Source organism: Vulpes vulpes, chromosome 5, assembly GCF_048418805.1.
Source record: "Vulpes vulpes isolate BD-2025 chromosome 5, VulVul3, whole genome shotgun sequence".
NCBI classification, from domain to species: domain Eukaryota; kingdom Metazoa; phylum Chordata; class Mammalia; order Carnivora; family Canidae; genus Vulpes; species Vulpes vulpes.
In genome coordinates, this window is record NC_132784.1 from 78102781 (window position 1) to 78129873 (window position 27093).

General features: G+C 42.5%; 1 protein-coding gene across 36 annotated transcripts in view; it reads left to right on the forward strand.

Annotated features, from left to right (window-relative positions):
- The window catches only part of CTNND1 (catenin delta 1), a 52879-nt gene that overhangs the window by 11217 nt on the left and 14569 nt on the right, over positions 1-27093 (forward strand). For 15 of the 36 annotated variants that reach the window (XM_072758994.1, XM_072759001.1, XM_072758996.1 and 12 more), the window contains 5 exons: positions 18662-18780; positions 20024-20318; positions 22264-22335; positions 23268-23420; positions 23828-24363. In XM_072758994.1, coding sequence (XP_072615095.1) covers positions 20124-20318; positions 22264-22335; positions 23268-23420; positions 23828-24363 — 956 coding nt within the window. In that variant the 5' untranslated portion in view covers positions 18662-18780; positions 20024-20123. The remainder of the gene's footprint in view (positions 1-18661; positions 18781-20023; positions 20319-22263; positions 22336-23267; positions 23421-23827; positions 24364-27093) is intronic. The other 21 variants (XM_072759010.1, XM_072759008.1, XM_072759012.1 and 18 more) reach the window with 3 other exon arrangements.

The window sequence follows — 27093 nt, forward strand, 5'->3', positions numbered from 1 at the left end:
CCAGGCGTCCCCAAATTAGTTTTCATGGTAATTTAGAACCATAGTAACCAGGAACTTGCCTAACGGAATGATGTGTAGGTTATCAGTATGTGATTTCATGTTCTCTTCCATTCCACAAGGATTCAGATGCCAGGAAAGGCTGAAATAGGGATTGCTCTGCCTAAGTGCAGCTGTCTGCAAGGTTTCCAGTGGAGAGCATTGATACAGCCTGGCAGAGATCTAGCGAGGAGGGAAGAACTGATATTATGTTTAGCAGTAATAAGGGGAAAACAAGGGTATGGATAGATTTGTACTTGGTTACATTGTATAATGTATTTTTGGGAGGAAATGTGCTCCCTTTTCTATTTGGAATTATGTGTTATTTGTTATTAAATATTGAGCATTGACAATGGAGCCCACATTTAGTGTTGTGGCTCAGGGACAGTGTTCCCCCCCACTTTTAGGTCCATTTCCTCTCCAGTGAGTCCTGCAGTCTGACTGAAGTTTTGTGGGCAATTCAGATCAGGCATTTAGTGGGAACATTATAAGGATTGTTTTCTTAAAGCCTTCTTTGCTGGCCAACAGGTAATTTGGTCATTACTTTTATAAAAGATATCCCATTATATGATGATAAAATAAATTTCAAATTTTTAATTTTGAGAAAAACTTCAAACCTAGAGGAGATTTCCAAGAATAGCACAAGAACTCCTGTGTATCCTTTAGTCACCCAGATATCCGTAGTTAACCTTTTGCTGCAAATGTGCTAATATTCTGATTTTTATTAATATGCTGACTGAAAAGAGAATTTCTAGTCTAAGAGTTCCACAGATATGGAGAGGCAGGGTAGCATAGTGGTTAAGAGCATGGATCCCTGGGTTAGTCTACTCAGGTTCAACTCTTGCTCTGCCACCTACTAGCATATAACATTGGGCAAACTGTTTAACCACTCTATGCCTTGGTTTCAATTGGTAAAATGAGGGCAGTATTTATCATAGAACTGTTGTGATGCTTAAGTGATTTAATATATGTAAAATTTACAGAATGGTGCTTATGATAATGCCTTGTAAATTTTTGCTGTTAGGATGGATGCTTTTTTTTTTTTTTTTTTTAAATATTTTTATTTATTTATGATAGTCACACAGAGAGAGAGAGAGAGAGAGGCAGAGACATAGGCAGAGGGAGAAGCAGGCTCCATGCACTGGGAACCCGACGTGGGATTCGATCCCAGGTCTCCAGGATCGCGCCCTGGGCCAAAGGCAGGCACCAAACCACTGCGCCACCGAGGGATCCCCAGGATGGATGCTTTAAATGAGTTCAAATATCATTTGTCTGTTGGACTAAATGCCCTTTTAAGTTCTCCTAAAACCTTATATTCTGTGATACAGATGTTTATATTAGGGAATAAATGGGCTTCCTGGATGAGTAATCTAACTTTTTTTTTAAGTTTTTTTTAATTTTTATTTTTAAAAATGTATTTATTAGAGAGAGTATGTGTGGCAGGGAGGCGCAGAGGGAGAGGGTGTCTTAAAAAGACTTCTCATTGAGCAGGAAGCCCGGTGTGGGGCTCCATCTCAGGACCCTCAGATCAGAACCTGAGCTGAAACCAAGAGTTGGATGCTTAACTGGCAGCACCCACCTAGGCGCCCCTAAGATTTTATTTCATTTTATATTTTTTTAAGATTTTATTTATTCATGGGAGAGAGAGAGGCAGAGACCTAGGCAGAGGGAGAAGCAGGCTCCCCTGAGGGAGCCTGATATGGGACTCCATCCCTGAACTCCAGAATCACGCCTTGAGCGGAAAGCAGAGCTCAACCGCTAAGCCATCCAGGTGTCCCTAAGATTTTATTTTTAAGTAATCTTTATATCCAAAGTGGGGCTTGAACTGAAAGCCCCGAGATCTTGCATGCTCTACCAACTGAGCCAACCAGATGCCCCAAGCTAACTGTTTTTTTAATGGGGGAAAAAAGTGTCTAAGCATAGGCAAGTTTGGGGAGTTATTTGGGCAGAGCTGTCCACAATATAGGAATGGATAACTTTTTTTTTTTTTTTAATTTTTAAAGATTTTGGTTTATTTGACAGAGTGCATGTTTACAAGCAGGGGCAGTGGCAAATGGAGAGGGAGAAGCAGGCTCTCTGCTGAGCAGGGGACAGCTTTGGGACCTGGATCCTAGGACCCCAGGATCATGACCTGAACTGAAGGCAGATGCTTAACCAACTGAGTCACCCAGGCGCCCCGATGGATAACTTTTAATAAAGTACAGTGAGGCATCAGTGGGGGAAGAGAAACAGGTGGCAAAACTTGAATATCTTACAGTAATTTCTTCAGAGACTTGGAGACTTTAGAGAAAAAGCCACCGAAAAGGTTTCTCCCATGTTTTCTATCTACAAGAGACAGAGCTGTAGCATCCAAGGGTAAACTTTATTTAATTTTGCAGAGAATGGGCTGGGAAAGCTTTGTTTGGCCTTATTATTTTTGACTTTGGACCAGATTCTTTACCTTGAAGTGTTGTCCAACCAGGATTTTGTAGGATAATATTCAGCTATGAATGGTTGTACAGGAAACTACATAGAAATGAAGGCAGGCTTTTACTATCCCTTTTCTTGAAATAAACTTCCCTCTTTTATGTTCAGGAAACACCATTCTCTATTTTCAACCCAATGGACATTTGTAAAACTGGGGCGTGTAGAAATTTTGCTTCCTATGAGAAGTGTGCTTCTAAGAAAGAGATTTGCTCTTGTATGTGGAAAAGGCAAACTGTGGCCTGGGGAAATATATATGTGTTAGATGCAGCCTTGCCTGGAAACTTCAAGGTTTCTGTTAGCTGAAGGTTTTCCTTCTCGTCATACCGACCCATGAAACTGGTGTTCTGAATTGTATTTAAACTAATTTCTGTTTGGCACTCCATAGCCTTCCAACACAACTCCCCACCCAGCTCTTTACATTTTTTTTTTTTTTAAACCCACATTCCTGTCTACTGCTCTTCCTACATTTTCTCCTTTTTGTTTGCTTTCCTGATTTATGGTATCCCCTGTCTTTTCTTTTGAGATTGGTGGTCTTCATGGGCATTGCTTTGCCTTGCTATCACTTCATAAGAAAGAAGTTTCTGGTTCTTATCATAGAATAAATTGTACTTATGTGCTAAAGATACAAGTATTAGGATACTGCTTGTGCTTTTTTTCAGTTAGATCCAGATTAAGATAAATTGTGATTCAAGAAGATCTCTTCTAGTAATTTAGATTATTTTTTATCTTTGATTTTCAGATTTCATGCACATATACCAATCGATTACTCATTTTGGTTCACTGGACAGTAGGGCAAAAGAAATGTACTTTTCCGAGAGTAAATTACCAGTTTTGTGTGTATGCTTCCTGCATTGTTCTGTATTGGAATGTAGTAGCACATTGAGAGATTGCTTTGTGGCATGAAAAGATTTTTGTTTTAGGGAGCTTATATTTTAAGAAACCAAAATATATTCTGATGGTTGAGGACATAAGACATTGTAATAGAAACTAGGTCAACTTTTCAATACTTCCATCAAAGTACCCAGTTTCCATTTCTTTGCAAGTGAAGTGAATCTCATTGAAACAAAGTGGTTGGTGTATATTCAGCACACCTTTAAAATAGAGTAGTCTGTTTTAAAGGAGAAATTGGTGCCAATCTGATTTGTTTCCACTGTGTTTCTGTGTTGGAATGGAGGAAGTTTTGTAACCTCTCTGCTGTTCTGCTGTCCATTGACTACTTTGTAAACCAGGGCAGAGTTAGCCATTTGAATGTGTACCCTGCTGAAGGTCAGGCTACAGGAGACCCCAGCAGATGGGTCTAAGATCACAATTAGGAAAAAAGTATAGAAAGTTACATTAAATGGAAATGAAAGATATCATTAAGTACATTTCTATAATTATCATCACAGATCTTTCAGAAAGAGGGCTCCCAGCAGTAAGTTAAGAATCTTTCTACTCTTTCCTATTTTTATTTCTATAATTTGCCGCCTTAGGCTATTTTAAGAAAATACGACAGCATTCTTTCTTTGCCCCATTCTGTTATCTTACTACCTTACGTGAGCTCTTAATATATATGTAAAAATATCTGTTTTGCAACCATCCATAAGGTTCAGAAGACATATATAACCTAACATATTAATTGAAAGTGAAGTGTCAGGGTGCCTGCCTGGCTCAGTGGGTGGAGCATGCGGCTCTTGATCTTGGGGTTGTAGGTTTGAGCCCTGTGTTGGGTGTGGAGATTACTTAAAAATAAAAAATCTTGAAAAAAAGATTAAAGAGTGAATTTTTTTGCATGTGTATGTCACTCTCTTGGTATAGAACTTTATAGCTAGAAACTTTTTTCGCAGGGGAGGGGCAGGATTTCTTTACTCCAAATATTTAGTTGTAACAATAGAAGAGTATCTTTTAAATCTTCTAACAAGATGTAATGAATAAACCTTTGTGTGCAAAAAAAAAAAGGATAGAAAAATGAACAAAGTTGACTTATTTTTCTAAGATTTAACTTTGTTTTCATTGGAAAAATGAAACATCTTCATTCATTTAAAAGAAATTTGAGGGCAGCCCCGGTGGTGCAGTCGTTTAGCACCATCTGCAGCCCAGGGCGTGATCCTGTAGACCCTGGAGAGGGTCACGTCAGGCTCTCTGTATGATGCCTGCTTCTCCCTCTGCCTGTGTCTCTGCCTCTCTCTCTGTCTCTATGAATTAAAAAAAAAAAAATCTTAAAAAAAAAATAAATTTGAGAGCCTGCTGTATGCCACTCACTGCAATATAACAGTATACCACCAGGTAGACCTCACAGGATTTATATTTTATTTGGAAGAGATGGAGAATAAATAAGTAAATGCATAGTACACCAGAGTTTGTGATACTACTGAGAAAAAAAAGCAGAACACTTAGAGTGGTGAATAAGAAGTACAGGGGTAGGAATGAAGCTCTTAAATATAGAGAGTAGTTGGGGACAGCCTCTCTGTTACCAGTGAGCAAGAGAGATGGGGGGAGACACAGACATAGACCTACTCAGAGAGGTTCAATGGATATGTGTTGGGGAGAAGAGGGGATAATTTAACATGGGACCTCATCATGTACAGGCAGAAAAGTGTCGTCTCCTTACTTCAGACCCCAGAGACAACGGCTGTTAACGATTTTTTGTGTGTTCTCTGTAAAGAGCTGAGGCAGTACCTGATCCAGCCTCCATCTTTGTCCCATTGCAGGAGTTGTGTGTGAGTATAGTCAGCACATAATTTGCAGAGTAGTGGATTCTGCATAGGTTGATGACCCTTGTCTTGGAGAATATAATAGTAGGGTAACTAAGAATAAGCTTGTATGTGTTTGGGAAGTGAGATAAAAAAAATTCTTCCCTAGAGAAATATAGTTCTCTACCTTCTTACCTACATAGTCAGTGTTCTATGAATAGAAGAAGTGACAGCCTAGATCTGGTACAGTTTCCTTTTGAGTACATTTGTTGCTTTGGTTTATCAAATATGCCTATCCCACTTATCTGTTGCTTTCCCTTTTGCTCATTTGACCAAGAAGCTCCTGCTTCCCCAAAGCCCTAATCATTGGTGTTTAATGGCTTCAGGGGCCACGTTTTAGGTCACCATAACGGATTTCTGTTTTGCACTATTTTCCCTTTCCATATGTATGTTTAAGCATTGAGGTTATTAAATGTTTTTTTTTTTTTTTTTTTTTATTTATGATAGTCACACAGAGAGAGAGAGAGACAGGCAGAGACACAGGCAGAGGGAGAAGCAGGCTCCATGCACCGGTAGCCCGACGTGGGATTCGATCCCGGGTCTCCAGGATCGCGCCCTGGGCCAAAGGCAGGCGCCAAACCGCTGCACCACCCAGGGATCCCAGCATTGAGGGTTATTAAACAATATACTGAGCCACTTGGCCTGGTTGACTGACTTTGGTGGGATTGAGGAATAACCACCAACTATTTAGTGATTGATATTCTATGGTAACTACATATGGGAAAGTAAAAGGGTAGTCGATTTCCGGAGTATTTGTGTCTTGAATCACCCATTTTTAACTTTCCCTCTCAAGATAATCTGGTTTAACTAGTCCTGTCCTTCAGTGAAAGAATCTGTTCTCCCTTTCTCTCTGTTTGGAGTTTAGCTCTGCAACTTGACCTTGTTACCCTCTGTCCTTCTCCTTAATTATACCTATCTAGCTGTCATCCTGTTACTTAATATCATCCTTGGGAGATGACCTCAATCAGGAAACATTTATTTCCTTACCATCCTCTTCTCCTTTGGTCAACTGTGTCATCTTGCATAGGAAATACTCTAGGCGGTCACAGATTCCCCTAATTTTGAAGTTGCTTTAAATAACTGGTTGATGTGTATTACTTCAACATTCACAGATGTTTGCAGTTGCCTTTTTTTTCTTTTTAAGATTTATTTATTTGAGAAAGAGAGTGAGCCAGCATGCTCATGAACACATGAATGGGGAAGGGCAGAGGTAGAGAGAAAGAATCTCAAGCAGACTCCCCACTGAGAGCAGAGCCCCATACAGGGCTGGAGCCCACAACTCAGAGATCATGACCTGAACTGAAACCAAGAGTCAGGTGCTTAACTGGCTGAGCCACCCAGGCACGCCATGTTTGTAGTCGTCTTGAAAGTATGTTTTTCAGTGGCATTCTTCTTTTCAAAATCTTCAGTGAGACATGCTTCTTGTGGAAATATTTCTCTTTATGGTTCTTTTAAAAACATTTTGCTACTTACTCTTACTCAAACCAGAAGTTAAAGTGACTTTTGCTTGAATAAGTGTCAGAGGTAACCCTTGAATCAGTATTGTCAACTGGCTTAGAATTATCTACGGTTGTGAATGTTAGATTTGGATTTTGGACTTCTTTTGGGATGAGATATGGAATGAGTCTTTAAAAATGTTAGCACAGTTCTTTGTTTTTTTGGAGGACAGTTGAACTAAGTTGTTTTAAAAATAATCAAGGTTGTCCAGTCTGCAATGTAAATAGGAATATTCTCCAATGTAGCAGCTCAGGATTCCAAAAAAATGAAAAGCTTTCCAGGTGATTCTGATCACCCAGATCTGAGGATAATGAAACCTGAACATTTGAGTTAAGCCACATATCTATGTGATTCCTCAGGTGGGTGGTTATTTAAATTAGTATTAAAAGTAGAAAAAAGGGCAGCCCGGGTGGCTCAGCGGTTTAGCGCCACCTTCAGCCCAGGGCCTGATCCTGGAGACCCAGGATCGAGTCCCAGGTCGGGCTCCCTGCATGGAGATTGCTTCTCTCTCTCTCTCTCTCTCTCTGTGTGTGTGTGTGTGTGTGTGTGTCTCTCCCATGAATAAATAAATAAAATCTTAAAAAAAAAAATAAAAGTAGAAAAGAGGGACGCTTGGGTGGCACAGTGGTTGAGCATCTGCTTTCAGCTCAGGGCGTGATCCTGGGGTCCTAGGATTGAGTCTCCCATCAGGCTCCTGCAGAGAGCCTGCTCCTTCTGCTTGTGTCTGCCTCTCTGCCTTTTAAATTTTAAATAAAAATTTTTTAAAAATCTAAAAAAAAAAAAAGAGAATAGTTCATAGTAGTAGATGTGGTGGGAATTTGAAGTTGTCTACCTCTGTAGCCTGTATCATGTAGGAATTACAGATGTCACTGCCTGATTTGGAGGGTATGCCCAGCACTTAGTATGGTATGGAGGACTTCGTCTTATGAGGGAGGGAAACTCAGACCATATCTCCACTTCCCTTCTCCATTTTGAAATTGTGGAACAGATTTGGGAGAGGATGTTCTCATTGAAACTCAGCTGGACAATTTGTTTAAAACTCGACAGGAAGGGCCAATGTTACTTCCTGTCTGAAAAGGAAGTGCTGGCTTCCTTCCCTTCCTCCTTGGCTAGCTCTGGCCAACTTCTAATATGGGTGGGGGAGGGGCTGATCATGTTAATACTTTTCACTAGCTACTCGTCATGCCTTGGGAATCAGGTTACCATCATTGTTCAAGTGTGGAAACATCTACGTTCCCTTCTTTCCTCTTTTGAAACCTGGAGACGGGTGCTCTGTGGGCTCTTGTCTCCTTGCCCTTGTGTGAGAGCCCTGTGCTGGGGTTGGCTGTTGCAGTCCAGGATGCGTCTCAGTCTCCCAGCCATTACTTTACATTGAACCTTATACTTCCCCTGTATTCCCTGACATTTGAAAATAGATCAAGGAGCTGTAGGGAAGAAACAGAAATCCATTTGACGCTGAGGGGGTAGGTTGCGGAAAAGAGAACATAATTGGGCAGAAGGGAGTGGGTGACAAAGGTTTCTTATTTTTAAATTGAGCCAAGAAAACATTCCTTCTAAGTGGGGCCAGTTGGCACTCTTCCTGCTATTTTAGTCCTGGCTTCTCCTTCCTACTGCCCAGTCAATTGTATTAAGTGTTTGATGTGAGTTTGAACTGTGGTCTCTGGGGCTGGGGGGAGGGAGAGTGGTGGAAACAGCTGGTGCCTTCATCAAGCTATCTCAATTACGCTTCTTTTTAGAGTGTTTGGGGGTTGGGGGGTGGAGGAATTGGATGTATGTTAGCAGAGCCCCAGCAACTCCCATGTAGTGGGATTGGATTCTCAGGCACTCTTAATACCATGTGGGATGCTGGCTAGTTGGAATGTAGCTAAACTTTCCTCGGTCACATTCTTTTCTCTGCCTCCCCCCGCCCCCCAATTCTTTCAGCTTTGGGCTTGATTTGGAAAGAGGGGTATGTGGGAAGTTAGACAGCAAAACAGATTCATACTCTTCCAACCATTGAGTATTCAGCTTAAGTCTTGTGCCCCTCCATTGAGTTTCTTCTTACCCATTCATTACTCCTTCGGTTGGGTTTTCTAAATATGTCCACAAACAGCCAGAGATACAATTAGAACCAGGATCTTTGGTGAAGTCATGCTGAATTGTAATCGGTTGGCTATACTGGTCTCCTTCCCTCCCTCACACCCTGGGGTGACTATTTCTGAGTCAGCACTGCTTGTCTGTCTCACCTGGTCAGTTTGAGGCAGAGAACCTGCCAAGCATCCTTTTGGAGTAACAGCATTGATATGGGTGTGGCCAGTTCTCTGGGGTGAGTTTTTTACAGCCCTTTGTTTTTGTTTGTTTTTAAAGTGTCTCCAAAAACTCCCCTACTAGATTTTTGGTCTCCTTTTCTATAACTACCTCACATGATACTAAATTGTCTGATTTATTTGGCCTCGGCTATGGTGAGAGAATCGGATAAGAATAGTAACAATTGGGGACACCTGGGTGGCTCAGTTGGTTAAGTGTTCGACTTTCAGGTCATGATCTCACCCTGTGTCAGGCTCTGCACTCAGGGTGGAGCCTGCCTGAGATTCTTTCCTCTCTTTGCCCCTCCCAACTCATGCTCGCTTGCACTTGTGTACTCGCATGCTCTCTCTCCCTCTCTCTCTCTCACTCACTCACTCAAATAAAATCTTAAAAAGAATACTAACAATTGGAACTACTTTTTCAGTTATATTTTTGTAAAGATTTAGTTTATTTATTAGAGAGCAGAGGGAGTGGATCTATAGCAGACTCATGTTGGGCATAGAGCCTGACGTGGGGCTCCACCCCACCACCCTGAAATCATGACCAGAGTTGAAATCAAGAGTCAGACTCTTAACTGACTGAGCCACCCAGGTGCCCCTCAGTTATTCTTTTTTTTTAATGAGAGACACAGAGGCAGGCTCCCTGCGGGGGCCCTATGCAGGATTTGATCCTAGGACCCCAGGATCATGACCTGAGCCAAAGGCAGATGCTCAACCACTGCCCAGGTGTCCCTCCCCTCAGTTATTCTTGAGAGAAAAAGGGAGTTAGTTTGATTCAATGCTAGGTAAGATCTTAAACTTTTGTGTGTGTGCTTCAATGATAGTTTGCAGTGGCTAGGCTCTACTATTGAAGTTCTGTTCTATAGCTAGTGTTGCTAGCTACCCACTTTTCTACCCAGCTGTAGAATGGCTGACTGTTGTATATACTCCTGCCCTACCTCCTTCCATCTAGTTAGGTCAGATCCAGATATGGGCAAATTCCTTCTAAGTTATGCTGTTTCAGACTTAGGCTCCTTTTGCATCATATACTGTCTAAATGAGGGTCAGCCGAGACTACTAGCAGATCCAAGAAGAAGGGGGAAGGAGTTTTTAAGGAGAGGAAAAAATGAGAAATGATAACATATTACTAGTCTCCTGGTTGGAGAACTCTGTGCTGAACCTGTGTTATGCTTTATGCAAAGGGAATTGAGCCCTGTGGGCAAAGGGTGTTCCTTCTTTGGATTTCAAGAATCTCTGGCTAATAGATTAGCTTGACTTCTATCTGCATCTTTGCTTCTGGGGTTTAGGGCTAACGTCCAATGGGCTTGTACAAGATAACAGAAGAATGCATCATTTGTCCCATTCTTGGAATTAGCTGAGGACCCTTATTAGAAAGGAAGACTTTTTTTTTCCCCCTCCCTTTCCAGAAGAGGTTCCAAATCTACAACCCCCAACCCACTCCAGAGGGAGTAGTGAGCAGGAAAGGTTGAGCTTGCTGTCTTGACCTCTTTGCTGAGATTGCTGTCTTGACCTCTTTGCCTCCAGGACTACTGTGCAATTTTAGTCCTCCCCTCATTCCCTCGGGAAGTAGAGAACTTTGCTCCCAGCACCTGCTGGTGCTTATCCTGCCTCTTTGTAGGGTGGAGCCTGCTGCCTTTGTTTGTTCTCTGTGGGGCCTCTAAGAATCAACTTTATGCTTGTGGGGAAAGGTTTGAAAGACTTTGGAAACAGTGGAAATGGGTGATAGAGAAGGTGACAGAGGATGTGTGTTTTAAAGTACTTCTCCAGGTGGGAATGTTCCATTGAGGGCATCCAGAGTGACAACCAGATTGCCATAGTGAAGTTTTCTTTGGGATGAATCACATGTTTCAGAACTGAATATCAGAGCAGCCGTGGCTTTAAAATTCCCAGTGCCATGCCTCCAAAGTGAAGAAACTGGCCAAGTAGGAATCTTAAAAATCCCCTCACCCCCTTCAAACCCTTAGATCCACACATAGTATCTTTCTGCGGATTCTTAAAGGCCTGAGCTTTGTCCTGGGTAGTGTTGGTTTGGGGCAGGGAGGAGGGTTGTTTTCCCGAACATGATAAGGAACTGAGCAGGGCAAAGTGGGAGCTCTGACTGGTGATTGGTGGATGGGACGCCCTGGAATGCGGTTGGCCTGCAGCCCAGAATCCAGCACTTTGTATTTGTTTGTTTCTGGGAGACTGTGGTCTGGTGCTACTGTGACAGGAAGTGAGAAAGCTGGGAGTGGGGGGACGGAGAGGGGCCGTGTCTTTGTGGTTCTCCTGTGAAATCTCTTTGTCCCTGGAGAGCAGCTCTGCTCCAGGGCTCTACCGAGAAGAGAGCAGTCTTTGTGTGTCTAATGGGTCTCGGATCATCTAGCTACTCTGACGGATTAGGGAGTGTGAATTCTGACTGTGGCCTTTTGCGTCTCAGCACTTGAGTTATATAAATGGCCTCCATCTCCTAGCATTGGGGAATCTCACTGAGTTTTATGTGTGTTACTGTTATTTATAGATCTCTAGGATTTAATTAAGAAAGGAATTCTAGAAATAGATGTTTATGTAATGTTTATTCACTCTATATTGCAAATACTTTGTTGGTTCTGAAAGGGATGGAGAGAAACAGGTAATGCTGGGGCCCAACATTTTTCATTTCATCCTTCCAGTTGGCACCCTACTACACATAGAGCTAGAGAAACCTACCCGTTCTTTGATTTCAGTATTTGGAGGTAATGGAAATTCACTGTTTGCACATCACCAGGGAATGGTTGGTAGTTTCCTGGGAATTTACCCCTTCTGTCTAGACTGAAATAGCACCTGTAGCACTGTGTGCCCCTCCTCCTTCATTTCCCCCCTTGTTTTGTGTTTTCCCTGCCCTCCATTCCAGCTGTGAAACAGGCATCTCTTCTAACTCTGTAGATTGGGTGGCTGAGTCCTCAACTTCTTGCCAAGCTGGCTAGTCCCTGAGCACACACACAAACCAGCCTTTGATTGCTCAGGAGGACAGCTGCCCCAGAGGCAGATTGCTAACATACCGCTAGAACAATCCCTCCCCTCTGTTCCTATGTGGCCAGTACAATCTTCCCTGCTTCTAGTTCCTTCTGTTTCCCACCCAGCTCTGATCTCTGCTTTTGGTTTAGTGAGATGGCACATTAAAAATGAGAGTAAGAAAAAAAAAATGAGAGTAAGAGTGTTTATGATTTTCTTTCTTGAGGTGGGATGATTTGAGAATATGGCATGTTGCCAGATTTCTAGAGCAGACCCTCCACTGGAAGGGTAGATGGTTATATAAAAAGTCGTATTACTTTTACCCCTAGCATCTTCCCTCCTGAATTCTTATTCCTTTATAAAATGAGGTAGATTGCAAGCTATTCTTACTCAGAATTGAGTAAGTTCTTGCTCATTAAAGTGAAGGTAATACCCAGAGGCACCTGGGTAGCTCAGTCAGTGAAGTATCTAACTCTTGATTTTGGCTTTTGATTTCGGCTTAGGTTGTCAGATCCAGTGGCATGTCAGGCTTCATGCTGAGCACATACAGTCTGCTTGAGATTCTCTCCCTTTCCCTCTGCATCCCCCAACCCCTGCCAGCTCATGTGCATGATTTATTTCTTTCTCCTTCTCCCTCAAATAATAAATCTTAAAAAAAAAATTTTTTTTTTTTTTGAATGAAGTCAAAGTAAGACTCAAATCTGTTAGCTTCCGTACCATTCTCTCCAATTGCTTTTGGTCAGCTTCTCTATTGGAATTAGAAGGACTTAACTACAAGATGTGTAGAAAGTTCATACCCTCTTTACTCTCTCAGGAAGAAGGAATACAGACTGGGAGAACAGATGCCTTTCCACCACTCACTGGCTCTATGACCTTGGGCAGGATACTTAGTTCTTCTGATGTCAGTTTACTTCTTTGTAAAAAGGGGCCAGTGTCATCCCAGAAGTTGTTGAGATGATTATGTATGATAACTTAAGAGGGGGAGATCAGTAATTAACTCACAACTTTTCTTCCCCCGTAAGATCAGATTTTCTTCTTTCTTTTATAGAGGGAAAAACATTTCCTTCAGCAGTCGGTCCTATAACTGAAATAGGCAGGACCTTCACGCTTTCTCTGATTTCCTCAGACTCTCTGTTCCTTGTCTCAAAAGCCAGGTATGTTCTAAACCTGATGGAAGGGTGTCTTATTGGTCTTTTCAGTACTTTGAGGAAGCAGGACTGTAAAGGTGACTCAATTACTTGCTTTCAGCTTTCCCAAGTCACTGTCAAAGAATGGGCAAGGAAATCGTGAGATTGCCATAGCTAGAAAGTAAGGGGTTTGGTGAGAAGCTGCCTCTTTAAAAAAAGGAATGTGAGCTCAAACATTTGGGTGACCTCTAGAAAACCCTAAGGTTAAGCTTTTTTTCCATGAAAAAAAATTTTTTTTTTCTAGCCTGCAGTAGGAAAGGGTATAAGGTGTCCTAGTTAATTTTAGGATATCTCTTTTATGACCTAGGAGTTGCATAATACCTTCCTAGTTTGATTAGACTTTTTCTCATTTCCCATTGTGTACTTGACCTCCCTCTTTCTCCCTTCTCCTGTAGAAAGGAGAAAAGCTTTTAGCCTCTCCCCTTCCTCCAGTCTGACACCTCCTTCTTTTTGTCCCTCCCTCTTATCTTTGTTTCCTTATCGGCCTCTCCCTAAAGCTCTGCCTTCTCCTTATAAGGCTAGGTGAGGCTTCTTTGGCAGGGTTGCATCCGGGATCCAGGTAAGTAACTCCTGTGTCTCAGGCTTTCAGTATTGAGAGAAAATTCAGCCTTGTCTGTCCCAGTGGAGGGCCTTGGAGAGGCACGTGGGTAATGGGGGTGGAGAAGGAGGCGGCCTGGCCTGAGAGATCAGAAGGACTTGTTAGACCAGTCCTATGTGTGTGTCATACGTGCCCCAGAGAGAAGCAGGTTTTGTTTCTTTCCATACCCTTTCGTCCTGGGCCCCCTCACTAGCTGAGAGCCACACCCTTCCTTTGCTTCAGAGCCAGTCCAGCATTCAGCCATTTAGAATGTTATGGTTTGGGGGGTTCCCAGAACACTCAATAGGGGAAAAGAGAACAAGGAGAATGTTCCATCTGGTTTCTGAATTTAGGGTCAAGATGATGGAGGGTTTTTTTTTTTTTTTCCTTTTAAAGTCACAGTAAAAACTAAATCCTAATAGGTAACTTTGGGTAAGGATAAGACTAAAGTGAGTTTAAGGTGTCTTGTTGACCTATAGAGATTACCAGCTCAACCTCCTTTTAACAAAGAATATTTTTAAGAAACCCAAAACTATATATTTTCCTTCTTTTCTCTGAAACCCCAATCAGAAGTATTGAAGATAGTGATTTGTCAAAGACTCCCTTAATTCATCAGAGAGGTTTGTGGTGGACACAATGAGACCCAGTCTTTCCCTGTGAAAGTGAAAGTCCTCAGTCAGCCTTTTGGGTGCTTATAAGTGGAAAAGCTAGGCCTTGCATCAGGCTGATGCACAGGGAAGCTCAGAAGCTGCTAACACCTATCACATGGCCATTTCCAGAATATCAGTTTTATAACTCTGAGGAATGATCATTTGGGATCGTGACATGAGCAGAATCTTCTCTAGGCCTTAATACAAATCACATCCAGGGACTTGGGCTTAGTGTGGGAGTTAAGTCTTCCCAATAAAGGGGGCAGGAGTACTGGACTTGTGCTTACTGAGCTTAGGATGGTGGAACATCAGGTAGTAGGTGAGGTGCTTAGATCTTGGACTTGTACAAGCACTCTTGGTGGTAAAAAGCCAGAGGAAAAACATATTCCTTTACTTTAAAAACAAAATGGCAGTTTTTTGTGTATGTTGTTGAATAGGAATAATTGCTTTGAATTTTGGAACACATGTCATTTTAGGGATTTAGAAGACCTACCTTTGTTGGCTTGAGTGTTATGTAGTACAGCTCTGTGGTCTTACAGGTGCTATATTTTACTGATTGGTATTCTTCAGTACAAGGCTCAGTGTGCCCTCTAAAACAGCCATTTGAAATCCCTAGGATGACATAGAAGAGGAGTTTTGCATATCCTTGCTTTTAGAGGGAAAGCATCACTTTGTGACATTGGTTTTGATTTCATAATAAAAAAGGAAGGAAGGAGGAAAGCTGGCTTTGGGATTGGCTGCAGAAGATAAAATTTCCTTCCTAAGAAACCCAAATACTCTTTTGTGGGGTTTAGATTTTTTCCATCTCAAATGGAAAATGGAGGACAAATACTTTTTCCTCTTTCCATAAGGGCTAGCTTACCTAATTCTGGTCATGTCTTTGGATATCCTTATCAGAATAGCATGGATGTAGGAAAGAAGTTCAATCCCCAAGCCTATGGTTTTACATATATTAGCTCATTAAAGCTAAACCCTGACAAGTAATAAAAAGTGAAAGTTACAGGAGTTATAACTTCTCCTTAGAGCTAGTTCTCACAGCTAGTTTTGGGCAGGGTGAGGACTAGGACCTCAGGTCTTTTGACCCCTAGTCTGAAATTTTATTTTGTTTTTCCCTTTGAGAGTGTGAAGAATTCCTGTAATTTACTGGGCTAATTGTAAAACAGTGAGGGGAGCATGTGGAGACATGTGTGGTTTATTCAAAAGTCCTATTAACACCACCGAACTCTAGTCCCTTTTGTTAGCTATTTGTGGTAGTGGTAGTGTTTGTATCAGTAACCATATTAATAGATTGCTGGTGTCAAGACATTTTTCTAAGTACTTTATGTGAATTGTCTCATGTACTTCTCACAACTACCTTTACGTGTATTTTATTTCTCCCATTTTACAGAAAAGGAACCTGATTAAGTGGTACTTTGCCCAAAGTCCTAAGCTAAGAAGCAGTGGAGCTGGGATTTGAATCTAGTCTGATTCCAAAGCCTGTATTCTTAACTTCTAAGAATCATATTTCCAAATATCATTCCTATGGCCGGGTTACATCCCATCCCAGGGACTGCCCTATTGCTGATATTTTTTACCTAGCTACCTGGTTGGCATCGTCTCTTTGGTCTGTCTGGGCATTTGGTCCAATTTAACTTTTGGTTTGGGTTTCTTACAGAAGAGACTGAGTTTTTACCATTGTCATTGCCTGAATATTGGAACCTTGCTAGACTTACAGGTCTATAGGATCTATGGCTTGTTAGAAGTAAAACTAGTTATAGTCTTACGGTAAAGTCTAGTCTTAGGAGACTCACCTTATGTGTAGCCTTCCTCTTCTAAATTTGAGAATTCCTTGATGGTGTTTTTGTGGTGAGAACTAGTATAATTCATTTGAAAATATTAAGAAAGGTGTTGGCTTGGACTCCCATGACTTTCTTGACTAATTGCCGAAGTCTGGTAATGGTTTGCAGATTCTGATCTAAAGCATTTTTTTTTTTTATGTGTATGGCATGAGTGAAGACTCCTCAAATCTGAGTTGTGAGGCAGCGTATTATATAACAGCTTTCTTTCCACTTTTTTTCCTCCTCTTGTTTCTGTTCTCCCATTTATATCATCTGTGTAGATATTATGAAAAACCCTTTAAAGAAAAGTGAAGCCTCCCCCCCCCCCCCCCCGCATTTTTCCTGTGATATTTGGGCAGAAAGCACAAGGACTATGAGGGAGGGGGACTGGACTGTCTATCTTATACTGGGCTTGCACTTTCTGGACTTAACAGCATGTAGTAGAGAGAGAACACGGGCTTTGGAACGGAATATACCTGAGTTTAAATTCAGTTTGCTATTAAACCGAGACCTTGGGTAATTTCTTCACCTAGAGCCTGTTTTCTCATTTGCAGTAAAACTTCCTTCCTTAGGGTTGTAAGTATTGCCATGATAATAAATGTAGAACACTTAGTAGTTGTTAGTTATTTTTCACCTTCCCTTTCACTGTGGTCATAAACTGCTAAAGTCTCAAATGTGGGATCAGAACTGATGTGTAATGCTGCACTCTTATGTCCCAGAAACACTGGTCTAGATGGGACCTCCTAGTAAATAGAGCTGGAGCAGGGGAACCCGCTTATCCACTCCTCAGAACCCAGTTATGCTTTTGATCCTGTTAGTCTCACCTACTAGTTCACAAAATAGTTTTCGGCTGAGGCATTACCATTAAGTATTATAATTGGGGGATAGAAACTAACTCCTGAAACAACTTAATACCTCACATTTGTATGGCATACATTATCTCACCAGATCCTCTTAGCGACTCTCATTTGAACTGGGGTGGTGATGTTGGCATCTTACAGATGAGAACATGGCAGTGACTTTTTGCCATTGTTGGCTAGTGGCAGAACCAGGCCTGGGACCGGTCTCTTGCAGCCTATTGACATAGCCTCTGCTTCTGCCATCTTTCAGGCAGAAAATCTCCCCGTGCCATTAGGCTAGGAATCTGATCCTCTTTCTGTGCTATCCTCTTCTCCAAATTAGAGCTAGATGGTTAGCCTTTAAAGCCCAAGAAGGTAGGAGATCTTGCTTCCTGACCTAGAGCCCTGGCTAGTTTTCCTACTGTCCTTTAACTCCCTTTTTAGAATTAAAGTTGTAGGGGTAAAAAGTAGCTGTTTATGACAGGATGACAGTTTCTCTGCAGCAGGGAGTGTTGTCACCGTATGCCCCGTAATAGTGGTAGTTTGGGCTTTTATTAGCAAAGAAGATTACAGGGCGAGGCTGCCAGAGTGGTAACTGCAGTTCAAGCCCTGTTGAAACCTAGAATGGAGGAATCTCTTGCGCTTGAGTCCTCTTGATGTGGATGGCTCAGAGGTTATTATCATATGTAGTGGATAAGGGCAGTGCTTAAAATGAAGCATTGGAGATGAAAAGGGAGCAGCATTTTAAAATTTTATTTTATTATTATTTTTAAATAAGGATACTTCTTAAAGACTTTTGAGTAGCTTTTTGGGATGTGGGGTAGAAATATGAAAACTCGGCAATAGACCAGAAGAAAGAGCAGGAGTAAGTGACTGCAGGAGCCTGGAGCCAGGGCCAGAGGGATTTAGAAGGGCTGCCACATTCTTGGATTTAGGTGCTGTATCCACTGGAAGGAGTCTTAGTGGCAGAGGATTAATTAGGGAGTTTATTGGGCACCTGTCTATCTGTTGCTCTGGGTGCTCTTGCTCACAGAATGCTGCATGTACTCTGAAGCAAACAGGCCCCAGCGTTTGTGTTGGTAGGGCTCTGGGGAGCGTGGGAAAGGGAACCGAAGCAAAAGGCCCAGCCTAGGCTAGTCCCCACATGTCTTCCACACTACGACAATTGCGTTGATTTCTCAATGTCTTTGTGGGCATGCTGGGACTAGGCTTTGAGGTTTCTGCCTTAGAGGTGGGAAGGAAGGGGAAGGGCATTCTAACAACAAAATCTACACCCCCCACCTCCCAATTTGGTTGCTGGGAATAGAGGGTAAGTGAATTTTTATCCATATTATAACCTACTCCTCATTCTGTACAGAAGTAATTCTTGACAGTAGAGTCCAGGTTTTAATAAAAACTACATCCAAGGTCCATGTATCTGAAGACAGAGCAAAGTCCAAAGGGCATTTGTCACATTAAGCAATTCCAAGTCATATTTTATACTACTCCCTTCCACTCCCAGATTGTCTTTCTCCAAATACCTGCCCCTGTTCCTCTTATTTTTTAATGTTTTGTGTATATTTTATTTTCCTCTCAATCCCATTTTTCCTCCAAATATTTCTGCAGCTCTCTCCTTCCTGCTTCCTCCTTGCTGTGGTGGCTGGGATGCTTCTCCCATGATTTTTTGAATCTAGACTGGGCTGTTCTCTGTGTTAAACCAATCAGTTACGACCTTCTCTTAACAGGTGTGTATGGAAATGTTTATTAAGAAAAAAATTTTTAAGTGCCTTTTTTCTTTATGGGGGGTTAAAAAGAGGGTGGGGAATAGGGGAAGAGAAATCATTTTAAATCCTCTGGACATGGTATATGTTGGACTGGTCATATCACCTATAGCTAGTTTATAAGCAAGAAACTGTTGAGTCCAACTGTATGACTATTAGTGCCCCTCCATTTACTGGCCAACTTGCAGTTAATGGAGAAGGGAATGGGGAACTCTTCATTTTTATGTAAGTATCATTTATTATATAAATAACACACAAATCTTTTAGATACTTGGATATTTATCCAGAGTTGGAAGAAGTAAAGATGTAAAAATAGAGTTGGTTTATTTAGAACTTTCAGCAGGATAACAGGGATGTAGGAAGTTCCAGCCGTTTGCTGTCTGGAAGTTAGAATATGAACTACTGCGAGGGGCATTTTCAGAGTTTGAGCCTAATGCTCATTTTCCTATTTCTCAAAGAGATGAAGGTTGCTGCAAGTCGTGCCTTTTTACATACAGAATTTTTTGTGGTTTTACTGCTCTCTTGTCTCCTTTAGCCAAGGCACATGGTTTACCTTCAGTATTAATAGTATAGCATAGTCTTGAAAAGTAGAAAGGCTCCTTCATAAAATGTATTCAGTATATGAGGGCCTTCATTTTGTTTCCTGCTTTTGACGGTAGGAAGTTTTTTAGTATTTCCATTACGATTGGCATTTTAATTTAGCATATTTATTTAGTATATTTTGCCACTATTGAGGCAATTTCAGTGTTCAAATTTGGAGAGGTTAAGTAAGATCTGTAGGTCCGTACTGCTCCCTTAATTCTAGAAAAGGCTTGCCCCTGCAGGACAGTGAGTGTTGGTCTGTACTGTAGAGTTACAACTTTCACTGAGTTGATGCCAGCAAATTTTTCCAGGGAAAAATAATGTAATATTAATCTCTGGTCATGACTACGTCTCTTAGCCATATTCTCCCTCTCCTGCCAACAGTGTAGAGGTGGATCTAGTTGCCCCTTTCCATTCACTGGTTATTTCTGGTGAGGTGTTAAAAGGGTAGTGGGCAAAGGATGCTGCTTAAGCAGACACTGGTGATGGGCTCTTAGGCTTGGTGGTGGCTGGCTTTCTGCATTGCAGTAAAACCACAAGAGGGCATCTTTGGCTCTGGGATTAATGATTCATCTGTCTTCTCTGACCTGTGACCTTTTCTCTCCTCTCCCATACCTTCTCTCAGTAGTGTGAAGTGAGGGGGGCCTTCTCCCTCCTTGCTCCTCCCTCTGTGATCCACACCTTCCTTTTTACCCTGCCCTGCGGCGGCTCCGCCCTTTACCTTCATGGACGACTCAGAGGTGGAGTCGACCGCCAGCATCTTGGCCTCTGTGAAGGAACAAGAGGCCCAGTTTGAGAAGCTGACCCGGGCGCTGGAGGAGGAACGGCGCCACGTCTCGGCGCAACTGGAACGCGTCCGGGTCTCACCACAAGATGCCAATCCACTCATGGCCAACGGCACCCTCACCCGCCGGCATCAGGTAACCCCTCTATCCATCAGACCTGCAGGTAGGACTTTGGCATGGTCATAGAGAGGCTGTGATCCTACTTGGAAAACTACTTTCCTTGTGGTTATGGGCTGTCCATTGTCCATGCTTCATGGTGAACCTTTCCAGCACTGATGCGAGAGATAGGGGGTATTGCTGCTCTGCTGAGCTGAATGCACTTATCTCGAGAAGCATCTTTCTGACTTCCTGTTTTGCTGGAGTGGGGTTTCTGGGTTGGGATGTAATTCTAGTCATGGTAGATCCTATAGTTTGGAGCTATACTCAAGGTCCTTCTGTTTTCTCTGATTTCCCCCCGCCCCAACTTGGTATCAAAAATTCAGGAAAGTAAATGCCTGCTTAGTGGGTTGGTGAAATTGGCCATCTTGTACTCTCAACTCCAGTTCAGTCTCCCTCAGGGAACAGTCTGCTCAGAAGGTGTTTCAGTGTCTATAAATTGTGTATTCTTGTTCCGTATTGTCCTTGTATGCTTGTTTTGTTGGCTTTGCAAATTGTGTCTTGGAGGGGGATGGTCATTGTTAATTCTTTTGGTTGGAGCTGGAGGAGCATCATGCTGCTATTTAACCCAGATAACCACAGGAGCCAGTGGTCTCTGGGTTGGCTGACTGTGATATGACTTGGGGGAGTTGGTATTAGAAATGAGAAGTATCTTGTGTTCCCTATGGTTTCTCTGGTCTGACTTTGCTGTGATGTAATCTGTCTGAGGGTATGTGTGTGTAGAGTAGACCTTGCCCGGTAGACTCTATCTTATGAGATTTCTGGTGGGAACTAACAGCAGTGCTTATGCTCTAATCTAATAGTCCTTTTCATTGATTACTTATTTTTTAAGACAGAGAAGATCCCTCATGCTGAGAAGCATATTGCATGAGAGGACAAAAGTCCATGTAGGGGGTGATCAGGAACTTGGGAGATAGTATGTTTGCAACGTTTCTAGATTTTTATAGGAACCAGATAGAGTGTTAGGAATGAGAGGTATATATTGAAAGGGGTGAGCAGGACTGCCCAGGCTTGGAGGTGGTGGGGAATTCCAGGATTTAGTACTGGGTTTCTCTCTTTCTTTTATTTTTAACTTCTGTTCAGCAATGAAGCCACACCCTTCCTTCTTCCTGAGAGTAATGTTTAACTTCCTTTCCCTGCAGCATTACACTCCCTATGTAATGGTACTCGAGTAGGGTGGGAGAAGTCTCCCAAGATGGCTGGATCTCACGGTTTCCTATTGGAAGAGGAGCAGTCAAATGTATTTTTACGTAGTATAATGTTGTTAGATTATTTCCTGTTGCTTAAGACAGAGCATCTTTTGTTCTGTGGCTCTAAAAATTGGTGAAGATGATGTTGAGACAACTGTTTTTGGTTGAGGGGAATTGGGGTACTTGTTTTCTTCCTACTTGCAAAGGGAGACTCCTATGTCTTGTGTTTCTCTTTAAAAAGCTGGCTGATAGGGGAGTTTCCAGTGGTAGTAGAACATGAAGATGCATGGAGCGATAAAGAATGCTTTTGGAAACTCCCCAACTTAGCTTTTCTAACTTTCCTTATATTTTTAAGGACTTACCCGAGTCTCTGCTATTTACTTGGCAAATAGTTTTTGAGTGCCTATTATGTGCCAAGCAGTGTTCAAGATACTGGAAATATATCATTGAACAAAACTAACCAGAAAGTAAAAATATGAAAAATGTCTGCCCTCATGGAGCTTACCTTCTTATGTTCTAGGGACCCATTTTGCCAGTTCCAGGACCAATCCCAATATTGAGGAAAGTGCTAAAGCTAAGGAGTGATGTGGTTCTTTTATAAGTACTTGACAGAAGGATTCCAGGCCACATATCTTTTTGAAAGCCTTTTTCCTGTTTGGAAAAAAGATCATTTGTATTTGATAGAGCAAAGGAAGGCTACAAAATGAATTGTCTTCTTGTGGGCTGTGTTTCAGAACGGCCGGTTTGTGGGCGATGCTGACCTTGAGCGACAGAAATTCCCAGATCTGAAACTCAACGGACCCCAGGTAATGTCTTTGGCTCGAGGCCTGGGTTGCTTCATTTTTCTCTTCTTACTTCCCCAGCCCATAAGAGTATTATTGGTATCTTGTAAAGTGCCTGGTACATTGTAAGTACCCAACCATTGATGAGCTTCTTTCATTTAGGAAAATAGTGGAGCTTCAACGTATACATGTAGTTGTATTTTGGAATGAGTTTTAATGGCCGCTGATCCTGTATTTGGTCCCTCAATTACTGCATCCTTTTGCTGGAATGGGCATCCCTCTATTTCTACCTGAAATCTGGCGGGTCTTGAGCCTTAGGCAGTTTCTGAAGAGTAACAGCCCCAGTCAGAAGATCACTTTTGTTTTTTGTTTTAAAGATTTTATTTATTTATTCATGAGAATACACAGAGAGAGAGAGGCAGAGACACAAGCAGAGGGAGAAGCAGACTCCATGCAGGGAGCCCGACATGGGACTCGATCCGGGTCTCCAGGATCACACCCTGGGCTGAAGGCGGTGCTAAACCCCTGAGCCACCTGGGCTGCCCAGAAGATTGCTTTTGAAGGGATTTTCTGGTTCATCTTAAAAGTTCTTTACTGGGCAAACTTCTTTTTTGAAGGATCATTCAAATGTAGATGTAGCCTCAGTTAATACAGTTCATATTCACTCCAGTGACCAGAACTGGGAAGTTAAATTTGCTGTCTCTGTCACTTGGATGTTGATGTGACTATAGTTAACTCAGTTCATATTTATTAAGTGACTAGAATGGAGGACTTCTGTCTTCTCTTTTGTACAAGTTCAAAAGGTGGGGATAGCTACCCCACTAAAAATCTTGGGGTCCATGGAAGATGCACGGGAAGGGGGAGTCTTTGTCTCTAGGGAGATTGCTTCTCCTTGGGTTGTACCGTTGATATTATGGCTTAATAGTTGTTCCTTCCTTTTCCTCTTTTCCATACAGGATCACAGTCACCTTGTGTATAGCACCATTCCCAGGATGCAGGAACCAGGGCAGATTGTGGAGACCTACACAGAGGAGGACCCTGAGGGAGCTATGTCTGTCGTCTCTGTGGAGACCTCTGATGATGGAACTACTCGGCGCACAGAGACCACAGTAAGCTGAGACTTGTGTGAGGTCTAGGATGATGGAGAAGGTCTTCATTGGTGGTGGTGGTGGGGGGGTATTAAGTACTTAATTAGGGTGGATGAAAGGTATTGATCTGTAGTGAAGGCATAAAGAAAGTGATCTCTGGCCAGATAGGAAAGATAGAAGAGATATGGGAAAATCAAATGGAATGAGGAAGAGAGAAATATACAAGGTTGCCAGTAGCTTCCCTTATAGTCATGGTTACTGCCAGCACAGATTTCCTGCTTAGGCACTAATAAGATGGAGAGAAAGGGTAGTGGTAAATGTAAGGCATTTCTAGATAAAGTGAGCTTGCCATAGGGGTTTGTTTCATTTCTTAGGTCTAGAATTTAGGCTTATATTGTGTTCACTCTTTTCTCTTTCCTTACGTGAAGGTCAAGAAAGTGGTGAAGACTGTGACAACACGGACAGTACAGCCAGTCCCTGTGGGACCAGATGGGCTGCCTGTGGATGCCTCATCAGTTTCTAACAACTATATACAGACTTTGGGGCGTGACTTCCGCAAGAATGGCAATGGGGGACCTGGTCCCTATGTGGGGCAAGCAGGCACTGCTACCCTTCCCAGGAACTTCCACTATCCTCCTGATGGATATAGCCGCCACTATGAAGATGGTTATCCCGGTAGCAGTGACAACTATGGCAGTCTGTCCCGGGTGACCCGCATTGAGGAGCGGTACAGGCCCAGTATGGAAGGTTATCGGGCACCTAGTAGGCAGGATGTGTATGGGCCTCAGCCCCAGGTTCGGGTAGGTGGGAGCAGTGTGGATCTGCATCGTTTTCACCCGGAGCCTTATGGGCTAGAGGATGACCAGCGTAGCATGGGCTATGATGATTTGGATTATGGCATGATGTCCGATTATGGCACTGCCCGTCGGACTGGGACACCCTCTGATCCTCGCCGACGACTCAGGTAGGGAAGAAAGGGGGAGGGTAAGGGTGTTACCAAGTCAGTGAAAAGTATTTCTTCTTCTAAGTATTTTTTTTTAATCAGAGACACTTGTGTCTTCCCTTTTGTGACTTTACTAAATACTGACTTGCTTTTTTTCTTTTTTATGATGGAAGTCCTATATTCTAATGACTTGTGGCTGTTGGTCTACATCCTGAAGAGTGGCCTTTGCTTCCGTGCCAAGCCTTGCTGCTATTTCTGCCTAAGATCTGGCCCCTTTTTTGGTGATAAGCAGCAGCACAAAGGAGCTTGGTGCCTGGGGCTATGGGATATTCACTAGCTTCTATGAATTTCTTTAGCATCTGGTTTGGTATTAAGACAGGGTTGAGGGTGTAGGCTTTCAGGGCCAGAGTAGACAGTTAATGGTGTATGTGACAGCCCTCCCCATGGTGTTTTTAGTTTCAAGTTAAGAACAAACCTTGATCTCACCAAAGCTCTGACACTTTCTGTTTTGATTTTTACGTTTGGTTATAAAGTGAAAAGGGGGTAGCATCCTTTGAGGGTGGTACATTAGTGACACTCTGGAAGGTCACTAATCAGCTGCCTATTCTGACTTTACTACTCATATGGGATTCTTTGGTGATGTGAAAAAGGGAGTGATTGATTTTGGGGCTGGTAGAAGGTTTGCCTTGAAAGAATGCTTTGGAATAAAGGATCAGGTAGAACTATTTTTTTTTTTTTTTAAAGATTTTGTTTATTTATTCATGAGAGGCAGAGAGACAGGCAGAGGGAGAAGCAGGCTCCATGCAGGGAGCCTGACATGGGACCCCAGGATCATGCTCTGGGCCGAAGACAGGCGCCAAACTGCTGAGCCACCCAGGGATCCCAGATAGAACTATTTGAATAGGCTTTGCAGGCCACATATAATTTTTGTTGTATGAACGTTCTTTTACAACCTTTAAAAAAACATTAAAAACCCATTTTTAGTTCTGGGACTGTACAAAAACAGGTTTGGCCCATAGGCTGCTGGTCCTGCTTTAGAATAAATCAGAGACCTAGTGTTTTCCAGGCAAGGAAAAATAATAAGAAAGAAAGGAGAAGATTTACAGATGTCTCGGTGCTAAAGCTGTCCTAGCAGCTGTTGCTGAATTTCTATATGGGGTCATAACCTTCTAAAGCAAATGCCTTGGTGCTCATTTTCCTCCTATTAGGTTTGGTTAATAGCGACCTGGGCTAGGCCCCGGGTAGAGGCCCCATTATCTAAGCCTGAGTCATTCACCTTTTAGGTATTGTATCATTTGGACAGCTAGTCCAACTCCCATGTGACTCACCTTTTATTGGGGGAGGGGGCCGTGGAGTGGGCACCAGACCTCAGCTGGTGCGACTTGAAGCAGTGATAGATAACAGCTATCACTAAAGGAGTCTGCCCAGGGCGGTGGCCTGTCTGCTTGTTAACAAGTCCACTTTTCTGACTTCCTCATTAGTGGAGTTGGACCTAGGTGGGTGGGGGTGGCCAGGTCATTCTCTGCTCTGACAATTGACATAAAGAGAGCATTTGGGCCTGGTTCTTGGGTCCATTCCAGGGTGGCACTGGACTTGGAAACCTGCTTGACTAGCAAGAACATTAGCTGCTTCCTGTTCCAGGCCTAGGAGAGTAATACAAGGTCAAACGGAAACAGTAAGGCAGAATGATTAGTGGAAAAAGCACTGAACCAGAAGACTTCTGGTTCTAGTTGTGCCTTTGCCACTAGCTATATAGCCTTAAGCAAGTCATTTAATCTTTCTGGGCACAGCTTTGTTATTTGTAAAACAAAGGAAAGAATGTCAAGATCCACTGCTTATGGAAGAAGGAAATACAACTGAATGACCAAAAGTCCTGGCTATGGCAGTTGTTTTTGTAATTGCTTATACTGAAATAATAATGAAAGTTAAACATGCTCACTACAAAACTAGAAAAACCCAGAAAGGTACACCAGCGGCCATCGGTAAAGAACTACGGTTAATATTTTTGTGCACTTGCTTTGAGTTCTTTTTTCCTATGCATGTAGATCTGCCCTGACCTTATTTTTCCCCTACTAAACTGGAATCTTAACATACTGTTCAGTAGCCTCCTTTTAAAACGTAGCTATATAATCTGTTCATTTTGTTTCAGTGATATTAAAAAATAGTGATTTTTACTATATGATTTGTCCATCTGAGTTGCTGTTGAGTGGTTGATGTTGACAGCTAAGAGGCAGGGCCTCTTTGCTCTGGCTAACCTTGAGGTTTTGGTGACTGTGGGAGGGGTTTTGTGGAACAAACAACAGGCTTATTTGGAGAGTTCCACACAATAGATTCTCCTCTCCTATGGGAGAGCCAGAGGGTGAGATGAGCTCGCAGATAATGGGTCTCTTCCTTCCTGGTGGTTATGAATAAATAATAGTGTGACAGATTCACCCTCTAGTGGTTGCTGGTAGTACTGAAATAGGAAGAATTTTCTTCGGTGAGACTTTTCTCTAAGCCTTCCATTGCTTTGTCTCTTGTTCTCCTTCTCAGTCGTTGGGTATCTCAAGTGCTGGGGTGCTCAGTAGCCTCTGTTTTGACAGAATCCGAGGTATTGTTTTTAGAAATTGGAGGCTAGGAACCATATCTCGAACACATTTGTTGAGTGTCAGAGATGACTTTGGGATGAACTGTGAAAATTAATGTTCAAGCTTATACCAAAGCCAGGTTTCCCTACGATATAGCAAGAAGGCCTATACTATTTCTACTCTT